Source organism: Theropithecus gelada, chromosome X (assembly GCF_003255815.1).
Source record: "Theropithecus gelada isolate Dixy chromosome X, Tgel_1.0, whole genome shotgun sequence".
NCBI lineage: Eukaryota > Metazoa > Chordata > Mammalia > Primates > Cercopithecidae > Theropithecus > Theropithecus gelada.
This window is the reverse complement of record NC_037689.1, coordinates 78,531,576-78,549,104: the sequence shown is the minus strand read 5'-3', so window position 1 is coordinate 78,549,104 and position 17,529 is coordinate 78,531,576. Positions and strand designations below refer to the sequence as shown.

Sequence of the window (17,529 nt, the reverse complement as noted above, 5' to 3'; positions counted from 1 at the left end):
CTCAAATATTTGATAGAATTCATCTGTGAAGCCTTCTGGTCCTTGGGTTTTCTTTGGTGGCAGGTTTTTGATTATTAATTCTATATCTTTACTTGTTAAAAATCTATTCAGATTTTTTATTTCTTCTTGAGTCAGTTTTGGCAGTTTGTGTCTTTCTAAAAGTTTTTCCATTTCATCTAGGTTATCAAATTTTGGGGCACATAATTCTTCATATTATTTTCTTATAATTCAATTTATTTAAAGTTGGTAGTAACACCTCCACTTTCACTTTTGATATTAGTAACTTATGTCTTCTTTTTTTCCTCCCTCCTTCCCTTCCTTTGTTCCTTCTTTCCTTTCTTCCCTCCCTCCCTTCCTTTCTAATATAAGTAATTTGTGCCTGTACTCTTTTTATCTTCCTTTCTCCTCCCTTCCCTCTCTTCTCCTCTCCTCCTCTTCCTCCCCTTCCTTCCCTTCTCTCCTCTTTTCCCTTCTCTTCCCTCCTTTCCTTTTCAGTCTAGCTAAATAAAGGTTTGACAATTTTGTTAACCTTTTTAGAGTCTCACTTCTGGTTTTGTTGGGTCTCTGTATTATTTTCTATTCCATATTTTGTTTACTTCTGTTCTAATCTTTATTATTTCCTTCTGATTACTTTGGTTTTAGATTGCTATTTATTTATTTTTTTTAAGTTGTAAAGTCAGACATTTTGAAAGTTTTATCCTTTTTAAATGTAGGTGTTTACAGCCATAAATTTTTCTCTGAGTACTGCTTTATTGCATCCCCTAATTTCTGGTAAGTTTTTTTCTTGTTTTCATTCATCTCAAAATATTTTCTAATTTCCCTTATGCTTTCTTATTTGATTCATTTGTTAAGCATGTGTTTAATTTCCACATATTTATGAAACTGTAGCTTTCTTTGTGTTATTGATTTCTGGTTTCATTCCATCACAGTCAGAGAAAGATATTTTGTATGATTTCAGTCTTTTATATTTATTGAGTCTTGTATTATGGCCTAAAATAGTCTATACTGGAAAATGTTCCATGTACACATAGGAAGAAAGTACATTTTGCTCTTTTTGGGTGGAGTGATCTATACAGGTGTGTTATACATAGCTCGTGTGGTGGTGTTCAAATTCTCCATTTCCTTATTGACCTTCTGTTTAGTTATTCTGTCCATTAATGCAAGTGGAGTACTGAAGTCTCCAACTATTACTATGTAACTGTTATTGTGTATTTTTTTTCTTTACTTCTGTTGGTTTTTTCGTCTTATAATTTGGGGCTCTCTTATTACATGCATATATTTTATAACTGTCACATATTCTTGATAAATTGACTCTTTTGTAAATATATAATGTCCTTCTTTGTCTCTTGTAACCTTTTTTTTACTAAAAAAGTCTTTGTTGTATGATATTAATATAACCACCCTTGCTCTGTTTTGATTACTATTTACTAGGAATATCTTTTTCTAGCTTTACATTTTCAACCTATTTATGTCTCTGGTTCTAAAGTTAGATTTTGTAAACAGTATAAAGGTAAATCACAATTTTTTATCCATTCTGTCAATCTCAACCTTTTAATTGAATAGTTTAATCCATTTATGTTTCAAGCAGTTACTTATTATGAATAACTTCTATCATTTTCCTCTTTATTTTCTTCATATCTCATATCTCTTACATTCCTCAATTCCTACATTATTGCTTTTCTCTGTAGTTAACTTTATTTTTCTTGTGCATCATTTTGGTTTCATTAAGGAGACAGTATTTTTCCTAATGTTCGGAGGCTGGAAAGTTTCCCCTATTGTTCTTTTTCTACTTTGGAACCTACCTTAATTTAGAATAGTTACACATTACAAATACCTAACATAATCACAAATTATTTCATGAACACTTACAAATATTGCATGAAACACTTGTATTTAAGGTAACACAGTCTGAAAATGATTGATTTAACTATTGTGCTTTTTTCTCATTTGTATTTCAGAGTCTCACTGGAATGAAATAACAGCACTAAATAAATAAAACAATCACTAAAATAATAGTTTCATAGAATTGAATTAGATGAGGCCTCAGAGTCCAAGTGGGTCCTTGTTTTCTAATTATCTCACCAATGCAGGTAGTGGTTTCCTACTCTTTTTAAAATTTGAGACAGGGTCTTACTCTCACTCAGACTGGAGTCTAGTGGCACCATCACAGGTCACTGCAGCCTCAAACTCCTGGGTTTAAGTAATCCTCTGCCTCAGCCTCCTGAGTAGCTGGGAACACAGGTGTGCTCTACCATGCCCAGCTAATTAAAAAATTCTGTGTATTGACAAGGTCTCACTTTTTTGCTGAGGTCTCAAACTCCTGGCTTTAAGTGATTCTCCTGCCTCAGCCTCCCAAAATGTTGGGAATACAGGTGTGAGCCACAGCACCCAGTTGGCTTCCTAGTATTAAAGATATCCAGAGCAGGTGATTTCACAAACTCCTTCAATAGCCTATCCTACCCTCAATTCACCTTTATCACTAGGAGTTCTTTAAGATTTTTGTCTCTTCTTGCTTTATTGTCATTTCTACTTTTCTCTGTTCTTATCCTTTAAGAAGTAACCAATATTCTTACCTTCTGGTTTGGCTGCTGTGGGAGTGTAAAGATAGACTTCCAGTAGGTCCAGGTAAAGAACACAAAGATGGCATGGTAGAATATGAGGTAAATAACTGAAATAAAAAAAATCAGTGTTTATACTATCTTTTTATCCATTTCTAAAGGTTCAAAAACACAAAGCTCCATCACAAATTTTTATTTTGTTTTCCTACTAACATGTATTCTCTGGTATTATTATGATGGGTTAATTCTATTTTCCCATACAGTGACAGAAACAAGCCATAATGAAAAACTTGAAACAAAGACTTTCTGCAAGTTGAATACCTTAAAAGTTGCCATGTGATTCTTGAAGTAAAGGGGGAATGTCCTTTATGACAATGTAGGGAAAACTACTTCAGCCAATTGTCATTATCTTTGCTACTTTGAGTACTGAAAGGTGATAATGACACAATTTGCACAGCATTTTAGAGTTTACAACATGCTTTCACGTATATTATTTCATTTTATTTTCTCAATAAATTTGTAAGATAGGTAATAAGATCGGGATAGTCGATTAACTACCAGAGGCAGTTGATTAACCAAAGTCACACAGGTAGTCTATAATGTAGCCAGGTGTTAAAGACTAAACACTTTTTTTCTTGTAAAAATTTTTGTATAAATTCAGAGTACAGGTAAAATTTCGTTACATGGATATAGGTTGCACAGTGGTGTAGTTAGGGCTTTCAAGAGTATCTATCACCTGAATAATGTACATAGTACCTACTAAGTAGTTTCTCATCATCCACCCATCTCCCACCCCCTCACCCATACCAGTCTCTATTTTCTATCATTCCACATCCTATTTCCATATGTACACATTATTTAGCTTCCACTTATGAGTGAGAACATGAGGTATTTGTCTTTCTGTTTCTGAGTTGTTTCACTTAAGATAATGGCCTCCAGTTCCATCCATCTTGCTGCAAAAGACAGGATTTCATTCTTTCTTATGGCTGAATAGTATTCCATTGAAGATTATATACTTTTGAAGTGTGGGTTGTACTTTTGAGACAGTTATAAACGTGGCTTTCTATTACCTTTCTTTTCACACTCTTTGCCTTTTAGATAGCTCTTCTCATATGGGATATTCTGGTATTCTCCACAGAGGTGGTTATAAGACTACAAGACAGACGGTCGGGAGCAAGATGGCCAAATAGGAACAGCTCCAGCCTCCAGCTCTCAGCGTGAGTGACACAGAAGACGGGTGATTTCTGCATTTTCAACTAAGTTACTGGGTTCATCTCACTGGGGAGTGCCGGACAATCAGTGCTGGTCAGCTGGTGCAGCCTGACCAGCAAGAGCTGAAGCAGGGCAAGGCATCGCCACACCTGGGAAGCGCAAGGGGGAAGGGAATCCCTTTTCCTAGTCAAGGGAAACTGAGACACACAACACCTGGAAAATCGGGTAACTCCCACCCTAATATTGTGCTTTACCAAGGGTCTTAGCAAACGGCACACCAGGAGATTATATCCCACACCTGGCCTGGAGGGTCCCACACCCACGGAGCCTCCCTCATTACTAGCACAGCAGTCTGAGATCTAAGGGCAAGGCAGCAGCGTGGCTGGGGGAGGGGTGCCCGCCATTGCTGAGGCTTAAGTAGGTAAACAAAGCCTCCAGGAAGCTCGAACTGGGTGGAGCTCACCGCAGCACAAAGAGGCCTGCCTGTCTCTGAAGACTCCACCTCTGGGTGGAGTCTGACAGCTTTGAAGAGAACAGTGGATCTCCCAGCACTGAGGTTGAGATCTGAGAATGAACAGACTGCCTGCTCAAGCGAGTCGCTGACCTTTGAGTAGCCTAACTGCGAGACATCCCCTACTAGGTGCAGACCGACACCTCACACCTCACATGGCAGGGTACACCCCTGAGACGAAGCTTCCAGAGCAAGAATCAGACAGCAGCACTCGCTGTTCAGAAATATTTTATCTTCTGCAGCCTCTGCTGCTGATACCCAGGCAAACAGGGTCTGGAGTGGACCTCAAGCAATCTCCAACAGACCTACAGCTGAGGGTCCTGACTGTTAGAAGGAAAACTAACAAACAGACAGGACACCCACACCAAAACCCCATCAGTACGTCACCAGCATCAAAGACCAAAGGCAGATAAAACCACAAAGATGGGGAAAAAGCAGTGCAGAAAAGCTGGAAATTCAAAAAATCAGAGCGCAACTCCCCCTCCAAAGGAACGCAGCTCATCGCCAGCAATGGATCAAAGCTAGACAGAGAATGACTTTGACGAGTTCAGAGGAGAAGGCTTCAGTCCATCAAACTTCTCAGAGCTAAAGGAGGAACTACGTACCGAGAGCAAAAAACTAAAAATCTTGAAAAAATAATGGAAGAATGGATAACTAGAATAATCAATGCAGAGAAGGCCATAAACGAACAGACAGAGATAAAAACCATGACATGAGAGATATGTGACAAACACACAGGCTTCCATAACCGACTTGATCAACTGGAAGAAAGAGTATCAATGATTGAAGATCAAATGAATGAAATGAAGTGAGAAGAGAAGTCTAGAGAAAAAAAAGGAAAAAGAAAGGAACAAAGCCTCCAAGAAATATGGGATTATGTGAAAAGACCAAATCTACGTCTGATTGGTATGCCTGAAAGTGAGGGGGAAAATGGAACTAAGTTGGAAAACACTCTTCAGGATATCATCCAGGAGAACTTCCCCAGCCTAGTAAGGCAGGCCAACATTCAAATTCAGGAAATACAAAGAATGCCACAAAGATACTCCTCGAGAAGAGCAACTCAAGACACATAATTGTCAGATTCACCAAAGTTGAAATGAAGGAAAAAATGTTAAGGGCAGCCAGAGAGAAAGGTCGGGTTACCCACAAAGGGAAGCCCATCAGACTAACAGCAGCTCTCTCGGCAGAAACTCTACAAGCCGAAAGAGAGTGAGGGCCTATATTAAACATTCTTAAAGGAAAGAATTTTTAACCCAGAATTTCATATCAAGCCAAACTAAGTTTCATCAGTGAAGGAGAAATAAAATCCTTTACAGATAAGCAAATGCTTAGAGATTTTGTCACCACCACCTGCCCTACAAGAGATTCTGAAGGAAGCACTAAACATGGAAAGGAACAACCGGTACCAGTCATTGCAAAAGCATGCCAAAATGTAAAGACCATCCATGCTGGGAAGAAATTGCATCAACTAACGAGCAAAATAACCAGCTAATATCACAATGACAGGATCAAGATCACACATAACAATATTAACCTTAAATGCAAATGCACTAAATGGTGCAATTAAAAGACACAGACTGACAAATTGGATAAAGAGTCAACAAACATCAGTTCGCTGTATTCAGGAGACCCATCTAACCTGCAGAGACACACCTAGGCTCAAAATAAAGGGATGGAGGAAGATTTACCAAGCAAATGGAGAACAAAAAAAAGCAGGGGTTGCAATCCTAGTCTCTGATAAAACAGACTTTAAACCATCAAAGATCAAAAGAGACAAAGAAGGTATTACATAACGGTAAAGGGATCAATTCAACAGGAAGAGCTAACTATCCTAAATATATATGCACCCAATACAGGAGCACCCAGATTCATAAAGTAAGTCCTTAGAGACTTACAAAGAGACTTAGACTCCCATACAATAATAATGGGAGACTTCAACACCCCACTGTCAACATTAGACAGATCAAGGAGACAGAAAGTTAACAAGGATATCCAGGAATTGAACTCAACTCTGCACCAAGTGGACCTAATAGATATCTACAGAACTCTCCACTCCAAAGCAAGATAATATATATTCTTCTCAGCACCACATCACACTTATTCCAAAATTGACCACATAGTTGGAAGTAAAGCACTCCTCAGCAAATGGAAAAGAACAGAAATTATAACAAACTGTCTCTCACACCACAGTGCAATCAAACTAGAACTCAGGACTAAGAAACTCAATCAAAACTGCTCAACTACATGGAAACTGAACAACCTGCTCCTGAATGACTACTGGGTACATAACGTAATGAAGGCAGAAATAAAGATGTTCTTTGAAACCAATGAGAACAAAGATACAACATACCAGAATCTCTGGGACACATTTAAAGCAGTGTGTAGAGGGAAATTTATAGCACTAAATGCCCATAAGAGAAAGCTGGAAAGATCTAAAATTGACACCCTAACATCACAATTAAAAGAACTAGAGAAGTAAGAGCAAACACATTCAAAAGCTAGCAGAAGGCAAGAAATAACTAAGATCAGAGCAGAACTGAAGGAGATAGAGACACAAAAATCCCTCCAAAAAATCAATGAATCCAGGAGCTGGTTTTTTGAAAAGATCAACAAAATTGATAGACCGCTAGCAAGACTAATAAAGAAGAAAAGAGAGAAGAATCAAACTGACGCAATAAAAAACGACAAAGGGGATATCACCACCGACCCCACAAAAATACAAACTACCATCAGAGAATACCATAAATACTTCTACACAAATAAACTAAAAAACCTAGAAGAAATGGATGATTTCTTGGACACTTAAACTCTCTCAAGACTAAACTAGGAAGAAATTGAATCCCTGAATAGACCAATAGCAGGCTCTGAAATTGAGGCAAAAATTAATAGTCTACCAAACAAAAAAAGTCCAGGACCACATGGATTCACAGCCGAGTTCTATCAGAGGTCAAAGGAGGAGCTGGTACCATTCCTTCTGAAACTATTCCAATCAATAGAAAAAGAGGGAATCCTCCCTAACTCATTTCATGAGGCCAACATCATCCTGATACCAAAGCCTGGCAGAGACACAACAAAAAAGAGAATTTTAGACCAATATCCCTGATGAACATCGATGCCAAAATCCTCAATAAAATACTGGCAAACCGAAACCAGCAGCACATCCAAAAGCTTATCCACCATGATCAAGTGGGCTGCATCCCTGGGATGCAAGGCTGGTTCAACATACACAAATCAATAAATGCAATCCAGCATATAAACAGAACCAAAGACAAAAACCACAGGATTATCTCAATAGATGCAAAAAAGGCCTTTGACAAATGCAACAGCCCTTCCTGCTAAAAACTCTCAATAAATTCGGTATTGATGCAATGTATCTCAAAATAATAAGAGCTATTTATGACAAACCCACAGCCAATATCATACTGAATGGACAAAACCTGGAAGCATTCCCTTTGAAAACTGGCACAAGACAGGGATGCCCTCTCTCACCACTACTTTCTACATAGTGTTGGAAGTTTTGGCTAGGGCAATCAGGCAAGAGAAAGAAATAAAGGGTATTCAATTAGGAAAAAAAGAAGTCAAATTGTCCCTGTTTGCATGACATGATTGTATATTTAGAAAACCCCATCATCTCAGACCAAAATCTCCTTAAGCTGATAAGCAACTTCAGCAAAGTCTCAGGATACAAAATTAATGTGCAAAAATCACAAGCATTCTTATACACCAGTGACAGACAAAGAGAGAGCCAATTCATGAATGAACTTCCATTCACAATTGCTTCAAAGAGAATAAAATACCTAGGAATCCAACTTACAAGGGATGTAAAGGACCTCTTCAAGGAGAACTACAAACCACTGCTCAGTGAAATAAAAGAGGACACAAACAAATGGAAGAACATACCATGCTCATGGATAGGAAGACTCAATATTGTAAAAATGGCCATACTGCCCAAGGAAATTTATAGATTCAATGCCATCCCCATCAAGCTACCAATGACTTTCTTCACAGAATTGGCAAAAAACTTCTTTAAAGTTCATATGGAACCAAAAAAGAGACCGCATTGCCATTAAAATCCTAAATCAAAATAACAAAGCTGGAGGCATCACGCGACCTGACTTCAAACTATACTACAAGGCTACAGTAACCAAAACAGCATGGTACTGGTACCAAAACAGAGATATAGGCCAATGGAACAGAACAGAGCCCTCAGAAATAATACCACACATCTACAGCCATCTGATCTCTGACAAACCTGACAAAAACAAGAAATGGGGAAAGGATTCCCTATTTAATAAATGGTGCTGGGAAAATTGGCTAGCCATAAGTAGAAAGCTGAAACTGGATCCTTTCCTTACTCCTTATACGAAAATTAATTCAAGATGGACTAGAGACTTAAATGTTAGACCTAAAACCATAAAAACCCTAGAAGAAAACGTAGGGAATACCATTCAGGACATAGGCATGGGCAAGGACTTCATGTCTAACACACCAAAAGCAACAGCAACAAAGGCCAAAATTGACAAATGGGATCTAATTAAACTAAAGAGCTTCTGCACAGCAAAAGAAACTACCATCAGAGTGAACAGGCAACCTACAGAATGGGAGAAAAGTTTTGGAATCTACTCATCTGACAAAGGGCTAATATCCAGAACCGACAAATAATTCAAAGAAATTTATGAGAAAAAAGCAAACAACCCCAACAAAAAGTGGGCAAAGGATATGAACAGACATTTCTCAAAAGAAGACATGCATACAGCCAACAGACACATGAAAAAATGCTCGTCACCACTGGCCATCAGAGAAATGCAAATCAAAACCACAATGAGATACCATCTCACACCAGTTAGAATGGCAATCATTAAAAAGTCAGGAAACAACAGGTGCTGGAGAGGATGTGGAGAAATAGGAACACTTTTACACTGTTGGTGGGATTGTAAACTAGTACAACCATTATGGAAAACAGTATGACGATTCCTCGAGGATCTAGAACTAGAAATACCATATGACCCAGCTATCCCATTACTGGGTATATACCCAGAGGATTATAAATCATGCTTCTATAAAGACACATGCACACGTTGTATATTGCGGCACTATTCACAATAGCAAAGACTTGGAATCAACCCAAATGTCCATCAGTGACAGACTGGATTAAGAAAATGTGGCACATATACACCATGGAATACTATGCAGCCATAAAAAAGGATGAGTTTGTGTCCTTTGTAGGGACATGGATGCAGCTGGAAACCATCATTCTCAGCAAACTCTCGCAAGAACAGAAAACCAAACACCGGTACCATGCTGTTTTGGTTACCGTAGCCTTGTAGTATAGTTTGAAGTCAGGTCGTGTGATGCCTCCAGCTTTGTTATTTTGACTTAGGATTTTATTGGCAACGCGGTCTCCTTTTGGTTCCATATGAACTTTAAAGCAGTTTTTTACAATTCTGTGAAGAAAGTCATTGGTAGCTTGATGGGGATGGCATTGAATCTATAAATTACCTTGGGCAATATGGCCATTTTCACGATATTGATTCTTCCTATCCATGAACATGGTATGTTCTTCCATTTGTTTGTGTCCTCTTTTATTTCACTGAGCAGTGGTTTGTAGTTCTCCTTGAAGAGGTCCTTTACATCCTTTGTAAGTTGGATTCCTAGGTATTTTATTCTCTTTGAAGCAATTGTGAATGGAAGTTCATTCATGAATTGGCTCTCTGTTTGACTGTCACTGGTGTATAAGAATGCTTGTGATTTTGCACATTAATTTTGTATCCTGAGACTTTGCTGAGGTTTCTTAACAGCTTAAGGAGATTTTGGTCTGAGATGATGGGGTTTTCTAAATATACAATCATATCATCTGCAAATAGGGACAATTTGACTTCTTCTTTTCCTAATTGAATACCCTTGATTTCTTTCTCTTGCCTGATTGCCCTAGCCAGAACTTCCAACACTACGTTGAATAGGAGTGGTGAGAGAGGGCATCGCTGTCTTCTGCCAGTTTTCAAGGGGAATGCTTCCAGTTTTTGCCTATTCAGTATGATACTGGCTGTGGGTTTGTCATAAATAGCTCTTATTATTTTGAGATACGTTCCATCAATACTGAATTTATTGAGAGTTTTTAGCAGGAAGGGCTGTTGCATTTTGTCAAAGGCCTTTTCTGCATCTATTGAGATAATCCTGTGGTTTTTGTCTTTGGTTCTGTTTATATGCTGGATTACGTTTATTGATTTGTGTATGTTGAACCAGCTTTGCATCCCAGGGATGAAGCCCACTTACCAAAACAGAGATATAGACCAATGGAACAGAACAGAGTCCTTAGAAATAATACCACACATCTACAGCCATCTGATCTTTGACAAATCTGACAAAAACAAGAAATGGGGAAAGGATTCCCTATTTAATAAATGGTGCTGGGAAAATTGGCTAGCCATTAATAGAAAGCTGAAACTGGATCCTTTCCTTACTCCTTATACGAAAATTAATTCAAGATGGATTAGAGACTTAAACGTTAGACCTAATATCATAAAAATCCTAGAAGAAAACCTAGGTAATACCATTCAGGACATGGGCGTGAGCAAGGACTTGATATCTAAAACACCAAAAGCAACAGCAACAAAAGCCAAAATTGACAAATGGGATCTAATTAAACTAAAGAGCTTCTGCACAGCAAAAGAAACTACCATGAGAGTGAACAGGCAACCTATAGAATGGGAGAAAATTTTTGCAGTCTGCTTATCTGACAAAGGGCTAATATCCAGAACCTAGAAAGAACTCAAACAAATTTACAAGAAAAAAACAAAGAACCCCATCAAAAAATGGGCAAAGAGTATGAACAGATATTTCTCTGAAGAAGACATACATACAGCCAACAGACACATGAAAAAATGCTCGTCATCACTGGCCATCAGAGAAATGCAAATCAAAACCATAATAAGATACCATCTCACACCAGTTAGAATGGCGATCATTAAAAAAGCAGGAAAAAACAGGTGCTGGAGAGGATGTGGAGAAATAGGAACACTTTTACACTGTTGGTTGGATTGTAAACTAGTTGAACTATTGTGGAATACAGTATGATGATTCCTCGAGGATCTAGAACTAGAAATACCATATGACCCAGCCATCCGTTTACTGGGTATATACCCAAAGGATTATAAATCATGCTGCTATAAAGACACATGCACACGTATGTTTATTGCAGCACTATTCACAATAGCAAAGACTTGGAATCAACCCAAATGTCCATCAGTGACAGACTGGATTAAGGAAATGTGGCACATATACACCATGGAATACTATGCAGCCATAAAAAAGGATGAGTTTGTGTCCTTTGTAGGGACATGGATGCAGCTGGAAACCATCGTTCTCAGCAAACTATCACAAGAACAGAAAACCAAACACCGCATGTTTTCACTCATTGGTGGGAATTGAACAATGAGATCACCTGGACTCGGGAAGGGGAACATGACACACCGGGGCCCATATGGGGAGGGGGGTGGGGGGTGGGATGGCATTGGGAGTTATACCTGATGTAAATGACGAGTTGATGGGTGGTGACGAGTTGATGAGTGCAGCACACCAGCATGGCACAAGTATACATACGTAACAAACCTGCACATTGTGCACATGTATCCTAGAACTTAAAGTATAATAATCAAAAAAAAAAAAAAAAAAAAAAAACAAAGATACTAAAAAACAAAAAAAGAAAGAAAACCAAACACCGCATGTTCTCACTCATAGGTGGGAATTGAACAATGAGATCACTTGGACATGGGAAGGGGAACATCACACACAGGGGCCTATTATGGGGAGTGGGGAGGGGGGAGGGATGGCATTGAGAGTTATACCTGGTGTAAATGAAGAGTTGATGGGTGCTGACGAGTTGATGGGTGCAGCACACCAACATGGCACAAGTATACATATGTAACAAACCTGCACGTTGTGCACATGTACCCTAGAACTTAAAGTATAATAAAAAATAAAAATAAAAATAAAAAATAAAAAGAAGACATTCTTTAGTGACATTAGAAAAAAAAAAAAAAAACAAAAAACTTCAAGACTCTGAGTCCTTAAATGGTATGGTCTTAGGAGATGTGTATATACTTCAACCCATCAGATAAATTCAAGGGAATAATGTGACTCAAGACTAACTTAATAGAACTGAGCCTCTCATACATTTATAACTGAATTGAAAAAAAAAACAAAAAAGAGAGACCCTATTCTCCTGGCCCAGTGCTCCCAGCCATACAGGGCAGGACCTTTTATATGTGCTTGATTTTTGTAATTATGAAATCTCATTTTAAATTCAAGCAATATAAAGTAAAAGGTAAATGTCCACCCCACATACACATCTAACTTCTCACCTCCCCATTCCAAGGCACAACACCTCTTTGGTGTTTGGTATGTATCATTCCAGATCCTCTTATTTGTATATGTTTATACAAATATATGTACACCAGAAACATGAAAGATTTGTAATATTTTAACATTGTAAATTGTATCTCTTTTTAAAGGTAATATATTTACAAGGTTTAAAATCTGAAAGTATAGAAGAGTATACAGTGAAAAGTCTTCCTATACCTGTCCCCCAGCCACCCAGTTCTCCTCGCTGGAAGCAACCAACATCACAAAGCCATGACTTTGTTGTGTATCCTTTATGATTTTATACATATAAAATCACCCAAGTAGTGTGTTTTTCCACAAGTAGCAGTATTCTATACACACTGTTTTGTACCTTACTCATTTTTCACTTACTATAAATTACCGTAATTTATTTAACCAGGCTGTCTCTGAGGAAAATTTATTTTTCCCCCTTCTCTTGCTAATACAAATAATGCTTCAATGAATAATTTTTATATATGTCATCAGCACAGGCACAAAAAATATCTATAGGATCAATTATATGAAGTGAAACTGCAAGGTCAAAAGGGATGTCTGTTGGTAGATACTGCCTAATTGCCATTAAGAATATTTGTATTTAATTTATATTCTCATCATCAATAAGTGAGAGTGCCTCTTTCATTGCCCTCTAGATTTTAAGATTTTTTTTAAGAGTTGTGTCCAGTGTTTAGCTGGCTACCCCTGAGAGTGTCTCTAATCGAGCCTTTGTGAAGTGCTATCATACTTTTTTCTCTTAGGCAATGCCTTTAAATGTTTTTTTCTTTTTCTTTTAAAATGTGTTATCTTTTGCAACTGTTTTGTTTCTTGGATTTTATGAGGTTTGTACGGGGAAAATTACATGAGTAAGTTATGTCAACTCATGTTCCTTCAGTATGGGAGTGTGAAATATTCGATTTTTAAAGAGATCAGGAGAAAACAATTTCATGTTTACCCGCTCATGATACACTTCAAGGGTAATGTGGTTAACGAATTTGGATCACCTGAGTGACTGAGAACTAAATTCTTACACTTGGCAGTATCTTAACACATTAACTATATTTTTAATTCCAATGGTTGAGATGGAAAGCATGGGACTTTAACTTGTTCCAGGTACTACTACACACCAACTAGTTCAATCATGGACTTGGAAACAGCTCGCTCCCATTCCTACATTACAAGGTTTCACAGAAATTATGGGTACTTTTAAATAAATGGGTAGAAAATGAAGGATTTTGAGGTTAAATGACTAAGTTGAGGTTATTGTATAAACTGGTAAAATAGGAACTATATCAATATTTTAGAGTAAGAGAGAGATCATTTGGTTCAACACTGATTTTGCAGAGAAGTAACTGAGGCCCAGAGGTGCAAGTGATTTAATCAGAATTACCCAGCAAAGTTATGGAAGCAATGGAACCAGAATCCAAGTTTCTTCAGTCCCAGTCCAGAGTGCTTTTCCCTAGAGCAGTGATTCTCAAATTTCAGTTTGCATCAGAGCCACCCATAAAGGTTATCAAGATGCTGCAGATCAGGGGGAAGTTTGTCAGCCAGACGGTGACATCTCTCTCTGAGCATAACACTTAGCAATAAAATGTTAATTCTAATATTTGAGTTCATTGCTTTACTTTACATTCTCTGCTTTACAAACTCTTAACAAAAAGCTAGACCTTGTTTTTCAGCTATTTGAAGGAATGAAGATAATGGTGTAAGAGGCCCATAAGGTGTGCCCAAGGATCTCATTCTTCATGACAGTACAAGAATTGCTCAAGAGTTGGTTCCCAACAGACGATGGAGACTACTGTGTTGGGGGGTGGGGAGCAAGGGTTGAAAAACTACCTATTGTGTACTATGCTTACTATTTGGGTGATGGGATCAATTGTACTCCAAACTTCACCATCATGCAAAATACCCAGCTAACAAACCTGCACATGTACCCCCTGAATCTACAAAAAAAGGTGAAATTATTTCTTAAAAAGAGTTGTTTCCATGATTTAGCTACCCTCTAGATTTCAAGATTTTCTCAAGAGTTGTGTCCAATGTTTAGTTGGCTGCCCACTGGGAATATCTCTAATGCTGGGATCAAATTCTGGTGCTAATACATGATATTATGTTTTGAAAGGTCTTAGTTTTCCTCATTGATATCCACTTCAAAAGTTAGGGTTGTCTTCCAGGCATCCTAATTTCTTCTAATTATCCATTAGGCATCTACCACTCATCAATTTACATAAACCTTCTATGAAGCTGGTTAGATTATCAGTCTATACCAATTCTTTGGGAGTAATGAGTCTCAGAAGTTTGCCAGCCACTATGCAAAGCAGGGCTTCATATTAGTTGTCTTAAACAGCATTGTTAAGTTTCAAAGAGCTTTTAGCACTCATGTATTGGAATCTGGTGAATGACATCAAGCTAACAACATACACAAACTTACGTTTATAAACTTTAATGATAGTCCCTTTCAGATTTTGTTTGTTCCATGCGATGAGGTCTCTCCTTTTGGGTCTGTTTTGGGCATTGAGGTGTTGTGCAAAATCCAGTAGGTTTGGAATCAGATGACTAGGTTTTGAACTCTGGATTTGCCCTTAGTAACTATATGTCCTTGAGAAGCTGGTTAACCTTGCTAATAATCATATGTGTATCTATATGATCACATGTATGTATACGTGTGTGTGTGTATATATATATATGAATAAAATACCTGCTTGTCAAAGTTGTGGTAATTAATTGGCTTAAATGTGTGAAAGTATCTGACATACTCTAAGGACTTAATAAACCTGTTTTCTTCCTCTCACTTTCTCTTCAATCTTAGTGATTTGTTTTCTGAGACATGGTGATAAAAATTACACAGATTTTGGGGGCAGATGAACCATGGTTTTGTTAAACAAGAGAAAAAATGGGCCAGGCATGGTGGTTCATGCATGTAATCCCAGCCCTTTGGAAGGCTGACGTGGGAGGATTGGCCCAGGCAGAAAAGTAAGACCCTATCACTACAAAAAAATTACCTGGGCATGGTGGCACATGCTTGCAGTTCCAGTTACTTGGGAGGGAGAGGTGGGAAGATCACTTGAGCCCAGAAATTTGAGGCTGCAGTGAGCTATGATGGCACCACTGCACTCCAGCCTGGGTGATATAGTGAGACCCTGTCTCTAAAAAAATAAAAACTAAATTAAAAAAATAGAATAGTTTATTTCTAGTCCTCTTGTTGAAAATGCCTACCCACAAGTTCCATTGATTCACTGATCTTGGGGATAAGAAAGTACACAGGCCAATATGTCTTGGGGAATAATCTTTGGCTTCTTTCCTGGTTTAAAATGGGTAGTTGAAATATCATTATTCTGCCTGTATAATTTGGATTAAGTACTGCCCAATGCATTCAAATTGTCAGGGATATTCATAGAAGACTACACACACACACACACACACACACACACACACACACACACACACACAAAGTAGACTCTCTATTGCCTATATGGTGGGTAGGGATTGTAAACTAGTTCTCTGCTGGCTAAGGAAGTGGAAGGGATTCTACCAATCACAACGTGGTTCCCTCAGAATGTATTACCTTTTGTTGATGTAACCAATAATTCCTCTATCTCATTAATATGATGTTGACTTAATTTATGTTAATTTCATACATTTTCAGAGTTGGAAGAAAACTTAGATACTATTTGATCTAATGTATTAAGAAGATGCATCAATCTGCTGTACATTATCCCTAATAATTGTTTACTCAGCTTTTGTGAACACCTGCAGTAATGGAGGAACTTAGCTCCTGGAACGGCCTATTCTATTGTTGGAAAACTCCAATTGTTAGACACATTTTCCTCATATCAAGTATAAATATATCTCCTCACAACTCCCTCCTATTGATTGTAATTTTGCTCCACGGGGAGGAATCAGATTTGCTTAAAAACAAAGAGACTTATACTCAGGCATTTAAAGATCTGTTATAGCTCAATAATAAGACAAACAGCTCAATAAAAGAGGGCAAAAGACTAAACAGACACTTCACATTAGAAGATATACAGATGGCAAACAAGCACATAAAAAGATTAGTCATTACAGAAGTGCAAATTAAAAATGATAAGGAGACTCCATTTCATACCTTATGGAATAGAATATAAGAAACTATCACCACCACCAACAAAAACAAACTTACAACACTAAATGATAACGAGGATGTAGAATAACGAGAACTCTCATATATCAATTATAGGAAAGCAAAATGGTAGAACTGCTTTGGAAAATACTTTGGCAGTTTCTTATAAGGTTAATCATCCACTTACCATATGACCCAAGAATCTCACAGCTAGGTATTTACTCAAGAGAAACAAAAACATGTATCTCCACAAAGGCTTGTACATATATATTCTTATATGAATATGAAATACTACTCAGCAATAAAAATAAGGTACTTCATACATACACTGACAGATGAATCTTAAAAATATAGGATGCTAAGTGAAGAAAGCCTAATACAAAAGGCTCCATACTGTATGATTCAATTTATATAACTATGGAAAAGGTAAAACTAAAGGGACAGAAAACACCAGCAGTTGCCAGGGGTGGAGAGTGAGAGGATTTCTTGCGAATGGGGTAAAGGGAATCATTTGGGGTAATATAAATAATCTATAACTGTATAGTGGGTTTTTTTTTTTTTTTTTTTTTTTTGAGACAGAGTCTCGCTCTGTTGCCCACGCTGGAGTGCAGTGGCGCAATCTCAGCTCACTGCAAGCTCCGCCTCTCGGGTTCACGTCATTCTCCTGCCTCAGCCTCCTGAGTAGCTGGGACTACAGGCGCCCGCCACCACGCCTGGCTAATTGTTTTTTGTCTTTTAGTAGAGACGGGGTTTCACCGTGTTAGCCAGGATGGTCT

At 37.9% G+C, this 17,529-nt stretch overlaps 1 protein-coding gene across 2 annotated transcripts in view; it reads right to left on the bottom strand.

Moving 5' to 3' along the window:
- ZDHHC15 (zinc finger DHHC-type containing 15) overlaps positions 1–17,529 on the bottom strand; it is a 151,944-nt gene that overhangs the window by 98,678 nt on the left and 35,737 nt on the right. For both annotated transcript variants that reach the window (XM_025372513.1, XM_025372514.1), the window contains one exon: positions 2,574–2,668. In XM_025372513.1, coding sequence (XP_025228298.1) covers positions 2,574–2,668 — 95 coding nt within the window. The remainder of the gene's footprint in view (positions 1–2,573; positions 2,669–17,529) is intronic.